Genomic DNA, 19,454 nt, shown 5'->3' on the forward strand with positions numbered 1-19,454 from the left:
TGTATTGACATATAACATAGTGTTTGCCAAAATATCACATAGTAGTCTATACTAGATTGTGTAGAATATCATTTGATGGTAGTTGTAGTAGTTCTAAACATCCCTGACCTTTTGATTATAAAATGATTAGAAAACAAAACTTACGAGAATGATTTCTGGACTTGATGCTCCAAACTGTGTCTTCCCTTCCCATGTGAGGGTACCCATTGGAGAACGACATGGTGTGCTCAAGGGTGAGTAGCAAGGGGATTTGTCTCCTTTGTTTTGTAGTTTCAGTCCAACTTTGTGTTTGTTTAATGTTTTCAGTAACTCTGCCGTCTCTTCTGAGCTCATATTTTCAAAGTAGATTGTTGCACCCACAATCTGATCACCTACAAAGACAGTATGAATGTTTGTTATGAATAATCAAGCTCATTGACAAAAGGCTTGGTGAAAAAAAAAATCTTAATATTTGATTAAAGAAACCAAGATAATGTGTTACCTTCATATACTTTTCCAGATCGTGCTGCAGGTGACTCTCCTTTCACCTCCTTGACTAAGAGCTCCCCTCCACTTGTATGTTCGATGGTTAAGCCAGTTTTGTCTGGACCCTCCCAGTCTTGAAACAGTACTTCCCTGGTGTCCTCTTCCTCAGCCATCTGTAAAGGTAATATAAACATTTAGTTAGACAGAAAAAAATAACAAATGTGGCAGAATGGAATTTGTTGTCACATGGGTTGGTTGTCACATTTGTTAAATATCACCTCCTGGAGGGCATTTTTAAAACACACTGTTGGTGATTTCCAAAATAGGGGTTAGAGGTTAGCTACATGATCATATCAGAGGTTTGAGACACTTTATATTGAAGTGAGGTAACTTTTAGGGTTTTCACATTAGAATGTAACTTTTCAGATTTCTGTGTTACTTCTCTATGGCATTTATGAAACGGGTTTTGATGAAACCTTAATTAACTTTTAAAAGTATAAAGGGACAGTGTAACTGTGAAAAAATAAACCACATTCTCCAGTTGGTTGCGCAGATACTTGTGAATAAGGCTAAGGGTTTCACATCAATTATTGAACAGTGTCAAGATAGTGTATTACAATTAGTCCATAAGAGGTTCCTGGAGAGAAAATGTGCCCATCACCTACAGCAAGAAATCTGAAATCATTTTGTTTTGAGATTTAAGAAACTCTGCAAGTATAGTACATCATTATCCTCTAAGACATCCATTTTAGTCTTTCTACTGTTGAAGTTTACAAACTTGCATGCAATTATACATACAAACACTCATCTTCAGGAAAATTCTCTGTTTGGTGTACAAGTTGCTCTTTTATAAACAGCCGTCCAATAAAGACAGAGACTCAGCCCGTCCAGGGTAAGACAGGGGGGAACACAAGGGTTGCACACTTTATAACTGTCAGGAAATAACTGAAGGAAGTAACAAGGCTTTGGGCTGGGCTGTTTCTGTCAAGGAGTACTGTGTTTAAAACTGCTTGTCATGAAATATTCAAAGTTGTATCTTCTATATTTTGTCGGTTCAACTAAAATAGATAAGGTGGGATATTTTTTTTGTTTTCCAAAATGTACTTTTTTCTCATTGAAAAAAGCTCAAGAGTTGGTACAACCGAGCCCAGGCGTGGGACTATGATCCCTATTGTCTGGTTGTCACTAAAGCAGAAGTTTTGTCTGGCAGTCCGTATCTTTTGAACAAGTTTATCTTGAACTTCAAGCTTTAGATGTCCATCGAACATTTAAATAACATCAACTAAGTGTAACATTTTGTGATAATTGCAATTAAGGTAAAGAGTGTGACAACCAATCCATTCCTCCATGTGATTTCACTATATATATATATATATATATATATATATATATATATATATAGAGAGAGAGAGAGAGAGAGAGAGAGAGAGAGAGAGAGAGAGAGAGAGATAATTTTTTATTACCTTTATTTTGTTTTCCTCCAGTCCAGTGCTGATATGAAGAAAATGCTCTTGCTGTTTTCCTACAAACAACAAATCAAACAAATAAAGAATCAAAACATTTTATCTAACAAAAAGTAAAAACTGTGCTTATCAGATTAAAAAAAAAAAATACTGTAGATAAACTGGCTTATAGGACCCACATATGAACACTAGGTGGTGTTAAAAATCTATTGACAACACAGTTTCCACTACATCTAAAAGCTGTACTGTCAACTCCCTCCTTTTAGAATGCTGTTAGCGAATGTTTTGTAAATTTGGGTGCAGTTAGACCACACCCTGCCCCGAGGAAAGCAGTCAAATCCTGTGCCTACACCCTAGCTCAAAAGCCAGTAGAAGGAACAATGATGGTGTCCAGCTTTATGAAAACATAAACTGCAGAGATCTGAACAGAGAACACATACATTGTTATGTGAAAGTGAACTATTGGTCTAAAAAATAATCCCACTGACAAATAGTTGTCCAAGTGAAAATCAAGTTTAAATTCAAATTTACTGTATATATGATTGTCTCAGTTTCTTCACTAAGCGTATCTAGATTGACATTTCCTTCCAGTCCCTGAGTAAACATCAACTTACACTGTTCTCCAAATGTATGTGTCCTAACATCAAATTAGTATGCCTAAAATCCAAATTCATTCTGATAAATGACAGGAGGGAAGACTTTGTCATTTTCAACTAAATAAACCAAACTGTTCCCCTTATTAATCTGTCAGGTAACTGTAAATTGAGATTACACTGTTAGCTGTTGACTACTTTAATGTTCAGTTAAGTAGGTGTACTTTGAGTTATTCAAATCCATTGCTTTTGTTGTCTTAAAGGCACATGTATGCATGCACGCACACACACACACACACACACACACACACACACACACTTTCTGATCACTAACACTGTTGAGAAAATATTTTCTAGACTGACAGGACAATACTGGAACTTCTTGGAAGGTCTGCATCCTATTAGATCTGAAGTTGCTTCAGGACTTTGATTACTCGTCGTAACTGATGGAACCATGACTAGTACTCTCTAGTAAAAAACTCCAGGGGGAGATTGTCTGACCACCAGTTGATGACCTTTAGCTTCAAGCAAACTAGGCAGTAGGAAAATGATCAGAAGCAAAACAGCAAATCTACGTCTAAATGAAAGGTTTTGCAGTGACCTAGCCCAAATCTGGACTTTTGACCAAAGTTGGCACAACCAGTTATTAGTTATGAGGGCAATTACTTTTTCACAATGGGTCAGTTTGGTTTGGATAGGTTTGGATAGTATCATCCGAAAACAGCATTGTGCGCTGCAATTTCATATTTGTCTAATATTAAAATCAGCTTGATGGTTTAAAAGATCATGGGAATATGAAGAAACAACAATAATCGCATGTAATGTGCAATACATACAGTTTGAGGGTAGATACACAACACAAGTCTATAAATTGACTTATACTAAACACTATTAACTTCTCTTCATATGTAAAATAGAGAGGTTAACAGTCACTAAAACTAAGAAAGTAGAGCACATCACCCCGGTTATGATATCCTTACATTGGCTCCTTGTATATCAGAGAATAGACTTTGAAATACTTCTGTGAGTTTATAAATCGTTGAATGGCTTGTCATCCAATTTACATCAACGATTTGTTGTCATTGTACCAACATTACAGACCACTCAGATTTTGTGTTTCAAGTCTACTCCAAATACCCAGAACCAAAACTGGAGAAGCAGCATTCAGTTTTATGCTCAACTAATCTGAAACAAACTCTCAGAAAACTACAAAAATAATGAAAACCTGAGTTTTTTTATATCAAGGTTGAAAAAATTCCTTTGTTTTGATTATTAAATCTTAACTATTAACTTAAACAATTAATTTCAGTCTGTAGTCCAACTTTTCTTTATTGTCCTTTATTATGCGACAACAATGTCATTTTTATGTCTTATTCTCTTATTTTTTCATCATGTAAAGAACATTGAATTGTCCTGTCGATTGCTATACAATTACATTTGTCTTGCCTAAAAGAGCTTTTTCCCAACACTCTGGACTCAGCAACAAATCCCACAGCCACTGAAATACATGTAGGTAAAGAGTGGGTTAGTGTTTATAAGCAAAGATAATGACAACCAAATGCAGGTAGCTAAAACTTCCACTTTTCTTTCCACTTCAAGCTCATTATCTCACTTAGTGTTTCAGTGTGGCCTTACTAAAGCTTGAAATGTGATTCCATGAAGACTTCAAACTGCAACTTGATAAGAATCAATCAACCTCCTTGTCCCAACACAGCATTATGGACAACTTTAGCGAATGAATTTGGATTTAACAAACCCAAGGCAAAGTGTGTGTTTCTCACACATCTACACCCAATCTTTACTAATATAGGCTGGCCGTTATTTGCACTTCTAACTCCTCACTATTAAAGAACTCTTACATTTTTGGTTTCACTCGTAGCAAAAGGCTCAAGAAAAAACAATGAGTCTACTTTTGTTTTTTACTGTCTTAATCTTTTAATAAATCCAGGTTTCCAAAATTATTCAATACAATGTATTTTTCTTAGATGCATTACCACAATGCACAGGGTGTAGTGGATGTTCGTCCCTCTCTATTCTCCTTTCTGTTATTAGCAAACTCAGTCTCAGGTATATTCCTTGGCACGTCTTTAGTATAGGATTAAATATTGCATAAACTATGTGTGGAAATGGCAATAATAAATAAACCTGATACAGCATTATCACATGATTAATTCTATCACATGATTAATTCTATCACATGATTAATTTTAGATCATAAGATAACCACGCAGTGGGTGACCCAAAATGGTCAGACAACATGACAATTACATTCCCTACTTATAAAATTATGTTTTTTTTTAACTCAGAGCGTTGAAGAAAACCATGAAGGATGTGAAAACAAGGGCAGAGGGAGTCAGACATGCTTGTCTATCATGTTTTATTATGGTCTGGTATGTGTGTTGGGAAAGGGGGCGTGGAGAAGCACGCCAGACTAAAGCTTCTGATAATAAAGCACAACCGCAGAACATTTCTGGGTGTCCATGGCTTCTTGCTGACCCACAAGGAGTCGCGCACATTTCGATTATGCTCTAAGTTTTCCTTTCCAATCCAAGTAAACAGCACAAGATTGGCGGGCTTTTGACTGAGCTGTTTCATAAGAAGGCTTTGAGTGGAACAGGTGGTCTCTTGTAGAGGAGCCAAATGTCAGGCTGCAAGGTTGTGCACAGCTGAACAGAGAAGGCATGACCATTAAGATCCAAAGATGGCCTTGTAACAGACATTCCAAAAGCTGTTATGTGTCTAGACCCATAACATGTTGTCGGAGTGGTATGACGTGCAGTAGGCAAGTTAGCCTTCTTGAACCAATTGCATGTGTGTTGTATGCATGTGTGACATGTTTGGGGACTCTTACCTTGGACTGCTCAAGCAAATCCAAGGGCTTCAGTCTGCTTCTTGTGTGCTTCTTTTTTTGACTTCTGTTGAGAGCAATACAAAAACAGTTTTGGGGATTAGAAAACATGTCTTCTAAATAATGTTAAGGCTGAAAAAAAGACCTTTTTTGAGTCCAACAGGAATGTTCTCTTATGCATAAAGAAAAAAAAAATTCAGTAACACTGTTCAAAAATGGTCAGTTTTGCATTGTAAGACGTTTCACAAGACACAAATTCATTCTGAATTATATTACTCAGATAGGATATTTCATCACCTATCTGAGTCTTTAGAGAGACCTTATTATTTAACCAGCCAGAAGTAACAATATTTACTGAGCTAAGAAATCATGCAAAACTCCCTTTAAGTAAATAAACCCAAATACCTGCATGGTATGGCCTTCACTTTAGGAAATGTGGGAAAAACATTTACACCCTCTCTAATAAAATGCTACGGTTAAGTTTGAAATAAAATGGGGGTTTTCGGTTCTATTCTAATTGTTCAGGTTGTGACCCAGAAGTAGAAAATCAGCGATACCCAACCACAGCACCCAAAGTCCTTAAAACAAAAACAATTGCAGTAGCAGTTGCATTCATTGTTTGGATTGTGAGCCTCAGTACTCATGCCAAATCTGTCTTACTTCTACCCGCTGCAACTAGCCCAACTTCTTAAAGGTCTTTTGCGGATTATTGTGTCAACCTAGTGGTGTATTGTGAAACAAAGCCTCCTTTTTGTCAGTCAGAGAACAAACAGAACCAGACTTGATGTGAGTGTAGAAAGGCATCTGCCAGTGGGAACATGTTGATGAGGACAAAAATCTCCCTAACCCTGTCATTAACTTCCTCCAGCACAATACCCTGTCTTTCATATAAGCTAAAGTGTTCATTACTTATATTAATAAAAAGTATCCTAAATAACAGGGTTTGTAAGATAAAAGCTTTTATTAGTAGTCAGTGTGTAATAGGTATGTGTGTAATATACAGTAATAAAAGAAAGTAAACGTGTTGCTTAATACCAAGATTAGAAATATTTTGGACATCCTCTCCAAAGAATGTAATGCTGCTGGCTGCTCTTTTGAATGTGCTTCATATTGGAATAGCTGAAATAAACACATCCGGTACTCAGGTCTCTCAGTGTGGGGTGACTGGCACCAAAGCAGCTGTGTACACTTTCCAGTCCAGTCTCCTGTTACAGATAGGTGTTAATCAGACCGCCTTGTCATGAGTCATTCGGGAACAATCTGACTGAAGTCTTTTAACGGACATGAGTTGCAATCAAATAAATAAAATGAGATGGAAGCAAGCTGGATCTCTAATGTTAAAAGAGGCTGCCACACCTTCTTAGCCTTGGTAACGCCTTACACATAACTACTGATCATCAGTAGCCAGAATACCTTAATATAAACTAACCCAACTACACGTATAAATAGTATATTACACAACAGGGATGAAGAACAGGTCACTTTGCCTATATGTCTTGCTTGAAGAGTAAGGCGCTCACTGTGCAACCCCACCCAGGCCTCCAGTCACACACATTCCTTGATAGAGCTGTCAGGCCAACTGGAAGGGAGCCCAGCCTCTCCCTACAGTGACTAACTGCACAGAAATGTCCCTCTTTCTCTCTCACACTAATTCCAGCTTCATGTTCCTTTCCCACCCAAAACCCTGCTCAGGCGCTCACAACTCTGCAAGTCGGCCCACCACACCCCCTAAAACTCTAAGTTATGCTCAGATAAACGAGATTACCGCATCCAGCAGCATACGGGGCACTGCAAAGCATACTTTTTTTTTCCAAAATGAACACAAGAAATCAACTGGAAATCAGATAGACTGGTTTTACGGATACAATCGTTAGCACGTCTGTTAGATCTACCTGCCCACCTGTTTGGTGGTGCCAAAATCTTTCAAATGCTTTCAGTTTCATTCATACCAGCTTTTCCCTAACTCCTGCGGGCACCTTTCAGTTAAGCCGTCACAATTTTCTTGTAAGTAGGTCACAACGTGATGGAAACATATGAAGAGAGTTGAAGTTATTTCACTCCTTTGATTGCCAAATCTAATCAATTTGGTGCGTAGAGAAGAGAAGGCAGTGTGACAATGATTACATCTCACTGCTTAGTATATCAAGCACAGTGATGCTCGGAATAGATAAGATTTGATTATGAGCAAATAGAAAAAGACCTCTGTGCAGTGAGGCAAAGAGGGAACGAAGAGCAGCGGGCAAATCACTCTTGTTGTCAAAACAGAATAGGCTCCCTGTTTCTCCCCGCCGCGCTGGAGTTTGACGCAGCACGTAAAGCCGCCACAAAGAGAGACACAGCAGGCCTCGGCCTCCGGTCATTCCTCAAAGAAGCAGATAGGCCATGCACGTATGACACATTTACAAGGAATGAGCATCAAAACAAATGGTTCCTTTCTGCTCTCAGTGATCACAGAACCCTGAAGGAAACCACAAGTCCTGTATAAGACCAAAGCTGGTCTGCTGACGCCAGCTTGGTCGGCTGCTGATTAAACCATTGGGACTTTGGCAGGAGTCCGACAGCAAATGGAAAAATTGAAAAGTCCTCCTCTTTCTTTTATAGGATCACAAACTAGACCAACCGCCACCTAATGCAGACCGAACTCTGTCTTCAGCACCATGCCAGTCATACTTCACGAACCATGCAATACTCTGACCTCTATAACCTACATGGGATGAAGAGCTATAGGATAACTCACGGCTCCTGTTTCAAACTTTGTTCTGTGTCCCACCACCAGACAACAAAGAAGGGAGGACCTCACTTGGAATTTCCTCTCACCAAGGTTTCCCACTTTTTCCATATGTGTAAAGAGTTTTCAAAACGTCTTTCCCATCCGTCTAAAGAAAAGTAACAGAATCAGTTTTGCTCATGAATCCCACTTCGAAAGTCAACGAGTTCTCGTGTTATAGCAAACAGAAAGAAAGAAAAAAACTATTGGAACTGAAAGAACAGCAGCCCCGGTATTTTAGAGAAAGTAACTTTAGTTGTTCTTTTCTGAAATGAGAAGTGATTCTGGGCTGGAGCCAGCACACCGTGCCAGAGCCAAGAACATTGAGCAACGAATGAAGTCAGACATAATGAGAAGCATAGGCCTGTTTCCTTCATGTGTAGACATATAAAACCAGAATGCCAGTTTTTATCTGACGTATCTAGTAAATTAAAACAGGAGCGACAGGAGAATTAATTTTAAAACAGGATCGTACTGATATCCTGGGGGAAAAGAAAACATGTATGTTCATGGCAGTTCATCAAACTGTTTAATCTTACCACAGCTGATGTTTAAAGAAAAAGCAATGCAAACCTACTGACGGAAGAGGGGCCCGTTGCAAATAAAGCTGGGTGGCAGACGAATGGGTATATTTACATAAGTCCCTTAGCTACAGAATTTACAGCACGAGCAGCCCCAATGATCCGTATTTGTGCACAGAACACAGAGTGAAGATTTGTTGAACCCAAGACAGCCTTTTGGAGGGTGCGCCGTGCCAACCTTGACTATCTTGCTCCAGATAAACAAAACCTAAACAAGCTGAATGCTTTCCCAACTTTGCATTCCAGGCCCTTTTCCATGAAATTCTGGGGCCCCACTCCTCCCCACTAATAGATTTCCTAACAGATGCTGCGTGTTACTCCTTGCATGCAGAAACATGACAGGTTTACCGGTGAGGAGCCAGGTACGATTGTACAGTGAAGCAACACTTGTGTAAGATTTATTTCTCTGGATGGTTCTGTGGAGCAGCTGTTTGGATGAGAAGCAGGCTAAGTTATTAGCTTGGAAGAGCAAAAAAATAAATAAAAAAAAGAGAGAGATTCACACCCTTTTTGGATTTTGCGCTCACAAAGTTCAGCCAAATGAACATCTGCAATAAACCAATCTGAATCGAATGCACGTGCATGGGTGTGACTTTTTCTGGCTTGGATCATCAAAACTCTCAAAAAACTATCTTTCAGCAATAGGCAAGCTAAAGTAACGATAAGGGCTCATCAGAGTGTTGAGTACATGCTGAAACAATCCAAACCAGCGCTGTATGGGTGAAAAGGGAGTGGCCGCTGTGTGTATTGCCTAGAAAAACTTTCTAAAACCGAACTCTGCTCTTATGCGCGTATTTCCAACAGAAAGGGGACTAAACTTTAACAAGCCTCTAAAGTGAAATCTGCTGGAGCTTTGGGTATTCTAAATGAAATCCAACCGAGAAACAGTTTTCTCTCCTGTCATCTTTTTCAGAACATTTACCACCTTCTTTTTACTGTCAAGCCAAACTGTCCCTTAGTGCAGCCACCCACTCAACTAACCCTCAAGGAAATGGCAGAGGAAGTGTGCTGAAGACCAGTTTCCTTAAGTTTCACACTAGAGAGAATTAAAAACGGCACCCCTCTCGTTCCTGCTGTCAATCAGCAACAGCCAAAAAGAGTATGCAACTGTATCTGATGTAGCGCCTTGACAAGCATCTTACCACAAGTCAAGGTTCTCAACAGTCATGAGACACAGCCTTCTTGCTGGGCCTTTTATTTTTTCCACGCAGGCGGCACATTTAACAGACAGTGAACTGTCAATGAAAATGTCTTCTTGTGGCATTCAACAGAGTTTTTTTTTTTTTTTGGAGAGATGACAAGGTTATATGTTGCTGCATTGGATGGAAGTGCATGTTTAAACAAACAGTACTTGCCCTTGGCCAATTTTAGGCCCCTTTAAATGATATGCATTTCAACACCTGAAAGTTGAGAACAAAATATTGCCCAACCTGAAATGCAAATTTTTGTTGTTAATTTAAAGCCCACACCTTTACGGTTATTTTACAACCAGAGTAAACATCTTTTACTTGTTTTAATTAAACATCCATTAATCAACAGAACGCCTCCAAATACCTTTTAGGTCAGTGTGACAATTTGGCTCTTTGAGCAGTGCTTGCTGCAATCGATCAACTTGACAACAGCAATTTGAAAGACGGCAGACATTTACCGCTGCGGGAAACTAAACGTTGGTTCGACGTACGTGGTAGAGAGCGGTGCACGGGGTGTTGTGAAAAGCAGTTTTTGGGTGTGGCAGGAGGGAGCTTTGGAGGACAGGCCACTGTGAACGGTGAAATCTGACTTCTGAGGTTCGGCACAGCGTTACGTCTTTTCTGTTTTTTTTACCATCTTGTTTTGTTTTTTTGTTTTTCACCACTCAAACCATGCTTCATTTTAGACACAGTAAAGACTTTAAGTGGCAATACATGTTTAAAGAACACAAAAGGTCATAAACATATATTTGTTTGAAAACTCTGGGATTTCTGTGGCGAAAAAAAACAAACTTTTCCCTCATTCGCCCAAAGTGCTAAGTCTTTGCTCCCCCTTTCTATGCCTCAAACCTGGTTTCAATTAGCTTGTCTTTCCAAACCACTACATTCCATAACTCCCCTCCTCAACCCAGAACCGCCCATCCCCCCCCCACCCCCTCACATAGACGCTCTCTGACTCTCTTTCCCTGTCTTCCTCCCATCTTTTTACCCCATACACCCTGGCATGGAGCCCAGGATAAGTAGCCCAAGGTAAGGGGAAAAAAGGAGAACTTGTCCTTGGTTTAACGTTTCCAATGTACAAAATAAAGCACACATTCGGCCAAAAGAAAACTACTAAGCAGACGCTCCACATTTCACGCAGAAGATTTTGAACAGAAAATCTGCATAAAACAAGAACCTAGCTGAGAAAAGTTAACATCAATCAACATGCGCCCTTATATCCAGTCAGGATGTTTAAAGAGCTCAACTGCGACAACTGTCTATTGTGCGTGTAGGTTCCTTTTTTTCTGTCTGTAAAAGGGTGTGCCTCTCTGAGGAGACAGCAAAGCAAGAAGGGAGGGAAGAAAAAAGAAGTCGGAGAAGGGAGTGGAAGGAGATAGATCCACACCCAAACTTGTTGCTGCAGGCTCTAACAGGGAAGTACCTTCACTTTTTGCATCCTAACACAAAGTAGAGTTAAGATAGGAGAAAGCGCTTCAACCACGGCATCAACACATGATTTTTTTTTTTACCTATTCGCTGCCATGTCGTTTCAGCTTGCATCTCATTTTAACAGGTTTTCTTTCCCAAAGAGGATACAGAATAAGGTGTATGCATAGAGACACGTAATTATCAAACCAGTACAGAAATACCTTTTACAAAATGCCCACTTTATTTTCTAAACCCATTTAAATAACTTTTTTAAAGGTTTATTCAACACTTGCGCGTCTGTTCAGCTGAAAATAAAGTGCGCCACTGTAGTTAGAACCTCGCCATTCGTGTGGCTGTGGGTACACACCCACTTCTCATGCCATGCTCTGCTCTGCTTTAAAGGAGGTTTTACATTTGTAAGGACATCCACACACATCTAATGTCACTTTACACAACAAACGCAGAAGTGCACAGCAAAGAACTACACCAAAAGCTTCAGCGGGCTTTGTTTTGTGGGGGAAAACACTTTTTATGCAGAAGCACATCATAGCAGATAAGCTCATGTAATAAAGCAGGACGCTGTCATTGTAATCTCACAGCAAACACTCATTCCAAGGGCCACTTGCTAGAATAAAGGAATGCTGACTGATAACGCTGACACTTCTGCAACTTAGTCGTTAAAACTGGCTGAACTACTAAATCTGATGGGCAGATAAGTGTGAAGCAAAGAACTGTACGTCAAATTTCAACAGTTAAAAAGCAAACAATAACTTTACCCTATAATACAAAAAAAATATCATCTCTACCTGTGCGCAATCGCTGCGCCAACGAAGCCTCACTCGCGCTTGAGCATCCTTGAAAACATGTCTTCTCTCCTTCACCCCGGCCTAAGAAGAGCACTTTTCACACTGTCACAAGTTTGCAGTCTGTCAGAAGTCTGTCTGTGTTTTCCTACTTCTCGACCAACTAGACTTCCAGGGCGTTTTCCACCCCCTCCTCTTTCACTCCCTCCCTTCTGTGAGTTTACTTAAGCCTCTTGTTTTTTTTTTTCCCTCTGCGTGGCTTCTACTCTGGGGTAAGGCGGGTGGTTGGACTAGGAGCTGGGTAGGGCCCTTGGTTCGCAGAGGGAGGGGAATACAAGGGAGGGGACCTGATGGAGGGAGTGGTCCCCAGCACTGGGACCACCCATTGTTCCACATAGCAGAAACATGCACCACGGAGGCTGAGATCTAGTTCAGGGAAGTAAACTACATTCACAGTATGCTAACTGTAATCATAATAAACAGTTTAGCAGCAGTTCTCAAAGAAATAAGTGTAAATTTCCATTACCATCAATTCAAAACTGCTTCAATATAATTCTAATCTCTTTAGTTTGTGTCTCACACTGAGACGCAGCGTGACACACTACTTTATGGGTATCATATTACAGACAATGACATAAACCTGTTATTACAGCACTGAAATCACTGTACACAAACTAATACAAAGTTATCATTAAGTGAGTGACTCATAAATAGATAGTTTTCCTATATCCAAAAGCAAAAGTATTTGTTTAGTTTTTACTGGAACAATGCCACCCAGAATGGCTGAGTTGCAAAAACTCTGCCTTTTATATTCCAGTTTGAGCTGCTTGAATCGTAAAAGTCATACAACACAGGCCCGTTTTAATTTATTTTAAGCAGATGTGCTCTGGCAGAAAATGTCCACCGTAGCGCTAGTTAATGTGCCAAAAAGAGCGTAATATGACATGGCTGCATGGCTCTGCAACAGTTCCGAGTGAAATACGCTGTTAAACTTTTTGATGAGATGGGAGCTCCTCCTCTACCAGCCTACTGTCATTTCAAATATGTTAGAAGTGCTATAAAAGCACAATTTTGCTTCTAGCTTGAATGCAAGAGCGGCCAAAGAAAAATATTACCAATGCTAAATTAAACACTTGGAAATTGGTCACAGCTGCGCAGTCTTCCACGTGTTGGAAAACTAAAAGAGGGCATTACAAGACATTACCCGAGTTGCTGCAGTGACAAGCTCAGCAGAAACATCCGCCTAGAGTTATATGAGCACGTTTGGGCCAGAAACTTGATGATATACATTAAAATATCTGCTTAAGGGAGTTCAGTAACTAAAACAAAGCAAACCAATCTTTTTTACGATATTCCCAGCAGCTATGACTTTAAAATGTAGGCACGTGCTCAGACATTTTTAGGGGCAGTTGCTCAAACAAAAACAAAAAAATCCCCTAATTTATTCAAAAAATAAAAATCAACAAAACACAGTAAGATATATTTAACATATATTTATATTTGAAAACACTAACAATACAGGTCTAAGCAGATAGGGTAACGCAAATTATCAGTGAATAAATAAATTGAAAGGCAACGAGCTCCCAGTTGGTGTTACAGTTTGGCTACACATTACAGGACAGAAATAGTTAAATGATCATCTAGAATTACTGGTGTGCCACAACAGTCTTTTCTATACCTGTGTACAAGACAGGTACAGCAGACCTCTTCCAGTTCAAAAGATGACTCCCATACGTTCTTTCCTTTCCTAAACCGTTAATACCAACATCAATGTACCTCATCAGACTGTCATGTGGCTTAACTTAAAACTTACCCCTCACTTCTGATCAGAAGCCCACTTTGGGTAGTTCCTTTTAACAGCATACCTATTGTAGGCCAATAAAATTAGACAGCTAAATAAAATTTTGCTATTTCATCGTTATTTTTCCATATGCTCCTCTATTCCATAGAGGTGTGGTCTTTAATTAAAACTGCTAATGGTACACATGGGTGTGCTTTCTTGCAACAGCGGTCACAGCATTAATTAACAAAACACAATTTTCTGTTGTTGTTGTTGTTCTTAGCATTTTATTGATTTATTGATTTTATTATCTAATTTCTGGTCTTATAAGACATTTTTAATTTGGCTTTGAATGCATGGAATGCTCTTCATCCTCAAGTAACCAGTGATTTGCAACTGAAGGAAGAAGGTAATAACTCTGATCGCTGGCATATGCCATTTAATATGTATACAAAGTGGTGTAAAATTGTAAATTAGAAAATATACATGATTTAACAAAATTTCTCAAATAAAAATCATCCCCCTTTTCTCTGAGTGCAACCAATTGCCTTAAGAGGTTGCCTGATGATTGCTAATGACTGAATAGAGTCCACATGTGTGTAATCTAATCTTAGTACAAATACAGCTGCTCTGTGATGGCCTTAGGGGAGAATATTGGGAAGCAAACAGCATCATACCAAACAGGTCTGGGATAAAGTTGTGGAGAAGTCTAAATGCAGGCTTAGGCTACAAAAAGATCTCCCAAGCTTTGAACATCTCACCAAGCACTGTTCAATCCAACATCCAGAAATGGAAAGAGTATGGCACAACTGTAAACCTACCGAGACATGGCCGACCACCTAAACTTACAGGCCAAACAAGGAGATCACTGACCAGAGAGACCCACTCAAGAGGCCCATGGTGACTCTGGAGGAGCTGCAGAGATCCACAGCTCAGGTGGGGGAATCTGCACACAGGACAACTAATCGTTGTACACTGCACAAATAGAGTGGCAAGAGTGGTAAGAGGAAAGCCATTGTTAAATGAAAAGCATAAGAAGTCCAGTTTGCCAGAAGCCATGTTAATGACACAGGAAACATGTGGAGGACTGTGCTTTGGTCTGATGAGACCAAAATTGAACTTTTTTGACCAAAATACAAAACGTGTGGCAGAGAACTAACACTGCACATCACACTGAACACCCCACCCCGCTGTCAAATATGGTGGTGGCAGCATCATGATCTGGGGATGCTTCTCTTCAGCAGGGACAGGGAAGATGGTCAGAGTTGATGGGAAGATGGATGGAGCCAAATACAGAGAAATCTGGGAATGAAAGCCTGCAAAAGACCTGAGACTGGGACTTGAGACTGGGGCGGAGGTTCACCTTGCAGCAGGACAACAACCCTAAATAAAAAGCCAGGGCTACAATGGAATGGTTTAAAACAAAACATATTCATGTGCTTGAATGGCCCAGTCAAAGTCTACACATTAACCCGATCTAGAATCTGTGGCAAGATCTGAAGCTGCTGTTCACAAATGCTCTCCATCTAATCTGATTGAGCTTGAGCTGTTTTGGAAAGAAGAATGGGCAAATGTTTTTAGTCACTAGATGTGCAAAGTTGGTAGAGTAGTACAGACAAGTAGCACAGTACAGTTTCTGTGCTATTATACTTTACTTACTATTATTACTATTATATTACTAACTTTGGGCTTTTGTCAAGCTTTACTCTGCAAACCATGTGCCTGTTCAAAAGTAACTTGCGGCAAGCGGCAGAAAAAAAGTGTTAGGGATTTCTTTGCTGTTCGGATAGAAGACTCCTGCATGCGCACCAGAGTCCACTTGTACAGGATTCTCACAAGGACCCAAATAAATGCCCATCAGATATCAAACCACTTCTGCTGAGACATTTTTATTTTTAGTTGTTGGTGAATGAAGAAAAAAATTTGACCTAGTAGAAAGGTCACTTTCTACTAGGTCACTTCTCTCACTTCTAATTCAGGGCAAAATGTCTACATTTGTATAATTATTTTTGATAGGTGCTGTGTAAATAAGCTGAACTTTGGGTTCATAAAGAAATTAAAGCTTTTTGATAATATACTCATATATTGAGATAAGCAGTACAAAAACCACCATTACTTGGTTTTACGTGAATGAAATGTGCCGTTATATTTCCCATTTTGAAGAGTGTTGCTTTAGAAGTTCCTCTACATGTAAAACTGTAAAGTATGAAGTAAGGTATGAATCACAAAATGCTTTAGTTCCATGTTGGAACTATTCTGAACAGATGTAATGAAATTTTCTAAACTTTTTAGTGAGAGACTGTGTACCTGCAATAAAAACCTTTTATTAATTTAAAAGTTTTTCACATACAATTCCCTTAAATTTGGAGGATGCCCTTTGTTCTTTCACACGCAATTCATTTCTTGATATTTTTGAAATTACAAAAAAATGCCCCTGATTTGTGTTACTCCTTTTCCAGTTTTTATTTAAAATTAGTTGTGCTCCTCTTGAACCTTTTCGCATGCATTCCCAGCCAGTTTTCTCAAGTACTATTTATGTATACTTCCAGTTGTGGACAGAAAATGTCATGTTATTCATGGATGCAGTCACTCAACTGTTCATCTACTTCTCTTAATTTTAGCCAGCTCTGAAATAACCCTTTTCTCGTGCTCCTCTATACACACCCAAGCTCAGCGAGCAAACGGCATGCAAGAAAAAGGAGCAGAGGAAGTTGCCGTGCTGCTTTGTGGGGAGGGAACAGGGTGTGGTACAGACGCTTGGACGCGTGTATATTCACATTTTAATACTACGGCTTTACAACGCCATGAATCAAGACCGTTTGGGGTTTGTTTTGTCCCAATTAAACACTGTGGAGATGCTTCACAAAAAAAAAAACAGGAGTGAGTATGTGTGCAGACATGTAGCTGTGTGGCTGTTTGTTCACTACAATAAAAGAGAGCAATTCCAAGCATGTGTAATACAAGCAGGGACCATACAGGACTCTGTGGAGTTTGGTATATATTCACTCTTTGAAATACAACTGTTTTAAAATAGGCAGTGCTGAAAGGCAGCAACAAAAGTTTCCAAAAATAAGACAGGTTATTGTTGGACTCAGATATAAACGAGCATGCTCATGCAACATGTAACATGCGATATCATAGACTGACACTAATACTTTAGTGCGGAACACATTTTAATCAGCGATTATCTTCCTAACTCTCCTGTCTGCTCGACTCTGTGCGAGTTTAACCCTTTACTGAGACAAGGGCCCTTGTTACCTTTGAAGACGGGTTTCACCTTTTTGCCTGTGGAACGGCAGATTGTGCGATGTGTCGGCATGTAAACAACAGGACTCTCGTCAAAACTGTTTTCCGCTCAACAACTTTTCAACAGGGGGCTGTTTATGGCCCCATGACAACCAGACAATAAACATGTTCTTTACTGCCTGTAAATGCAGCTTTCCTTGACAACAGCTTCGCACACTGATATGAGGACAGATTTGATGGGATCCTTTGTTATTCATTCCTTTATCTGGACTAAATCTAAAGCAGGTTACAAGGGGTGAGACAGCTGGTAGAAAACAACTCAACAGATTAGAGTTCAAGGCAAAGTTTTACATAATGTACAGTGCCTTGCAGAAGCATTCAAACCTTATTAGCTCTTCCACATTTTACCATGTAGCAACCACAAATTTCAGATTAGTTTAGAGTGATTGTTTGTGATAGAGTTCACCACCATGTATTGCATTATTGCAAAAAGGAAGACATATAATCAAAATCGTAAATGTGTGGCACGCATACGGGTTCACTCATTTTTACTGTTTTGCCCCTTGAATAAAATTCCACTTTGAAAAAAATTTAAAACAGGTCAAGGTTATAAAATAATATTCGAAGCTAAGAACATCTCACTGGGACACTGTTCAATTCACAATATGAAAACTGAAAGAATATGACGCAGCGGCAAACCTCCAGCCATTAAACTAATTTGACAGACCTGGCAACGAGAGCAATATTCAGAAGAGCAGCCAAAAGGTGCATGGTAATTCTAGAGGAGTTGGAGAGAGCCACAGCTCATGTGGGACAATCTGTTGATATGACAACTATTAGTCGGGTGCTCCACAAATCAGGTCCTTTTGGAGAAGTGGGAAGAAGAAAAACTCACTGTTGAAAGGAAGTCCAATTTGCAGTTTACCACAAGCCATGTAGGGGACAGAGCCAAACATGTGGAAGAAGATGCTCTGGTCAGAGGAGACCACAGACTGTGAGGACACTGGACAGTGTGTTTTATAGACTAGTCTCTAGTATGGGAGCTTCACGGGGAACTGCAGACTCTTATAAAAACCTACAGTAGGTGTGCATCTGAACAAATAAATGGACTAGAGTGCCAACACTAATGCACTTCTTTACAGAAAGAATCAGAGAAAGAGTCAGAGCAAACTCTACCTGCCTTTGGGTTGCAGAGGCTGCATCTACTGATTGCTGATGCAATATGGTGTAGTTTTCTCGAGTAGCAGCTTATCTACAGCTGAGAGGAAATGATTAGATTAGCTAAGGCCAGCAGTGTCCCAGGATGCCCCCTGGATCTAGTATAGGTGGTGAAGGAGAGAAGGACTCTGTCAAAAACACCATCACTGTTGGGCAATGTCTCCCACCCGATGCGTGAAGCTGTTGCAAAGCTAAGGAGCTCCTTCAGTAACAAACTGCTGCATCCTAAATCCACAAAGGAGTTTTATCAAAGATTCTTCTTCCCAGCAGCAGTTAGACTTCATAACTTGTGAACATCACTGCTCCAAACAAATCCAATGAGTTTAAATCCCTGCTGTTTTTTTGCAGTTTTTTTTTTTTCACTCTTGTAAATAGTCTGTTGGTGTTGTTATGCATATATATACACGTAACTTTTGCGCACTTTTTTAATTCTATGCTATTTTGAATAACTAACAACTGTACAGCATTTATTATGTAGCAAATTTGCCCTACTGCAGTTTCTTATTGTATTTTTTTGTGTTTACATTTTTTGTCTAACTGCATGCTTTCAATTTCGTTTCACTTTGCTGCTGTCACACCTGGATTTCCCCACCATGGAACAGTAAAGTATTTTTCTATTTTATTCTGTTTTGTTTAATTCTTTCACCTAATGAAAAAACACTGTGTGGCAGAAAAAGTGACGCCACAGTAAAACATGTTGGTGGTAGTATCGTGTTTTGGGGATACTTTTCTGTTGCTGGGACAGGAAAACAGGTCAGAGCCGGTGGGAAGATGGATGGCACTAAATACAGGGCAATCCTGGAAGAAAACCTGTTTCAGGCTGCAAGAAACCTGAGACTGAGGCGAATGTTCCCCTTCCAGCAGGACAACAACCCTAAACATACATCCTGTGCTAAAATGGAATTATTTAGATGGAAGTTTATTCATGTTAGAAGATTTTAATGTTTTACTAAGATACATCTGTATACATATCACAATATATGTTTTGCTGGAATGGTATTTTTGCTTATCTTTATCATTTTTAAAACTGTATGAGAGATGCAATATTTGGCAGAAAAATTACATTGCACCATAAATACAATCCCCTCCA

General features: G+C 39.5%; 1 protein-coding gene across 2 annotated transcripts in view; it reads right to left on the minus strand.

Annotated features, from left to right (window-relative positions):
* Nucleotides 1-12,354, minus strand: part of ahnak (AHNAK nucleoprotein) — a 32,630-nt gene extending 20,276 nt beyond the window's left edge. For both annotated transcript variants that reach the window (XM_036126979.1, XM_036126978.1), the window contains exons 1-5: nt 12,124-12,354; nt 5,373-5,436; nt 1,929-1,987; nt 482-638; nt 145-371 (exon numbers count right to left, since the gene is read on the minus strand). In XM_036126979.1, the coding sequence (XP_035982872.1) occupies nt 145-371; nt 482-638 (384 nt within the window). In that variant the 5' untranslated portion in view covers nt 1,929-1,987; nt 5,373-5,436; nt 12,124-12,354. The remainder of the gene's footprint in view (nt 1-144; nt 372-481; nt 639-1,928; nt 1,988-5,372; nt 5,437-12,123) is intronic.
* Nucleotides 12,355-19,454: the final 7,100 nt, after the last annotated feature.

This window comes from Fundulus heteroclitus, chromosome 23 (genome assembly GCF_011125445.2).
Source record: "Fundulus heteroclitus isolate FHET01 chromosome 23, MU-UCD_Fhet_4.1, whole genome shotgun sequence".
Classification (NCBI taxonomy): Eukaryota; Metazoa; Chordata; class Actinopteri; order Cyprinodontiformes; family Fundulidae; genus Fundulus; species Fundulus heteroclitus.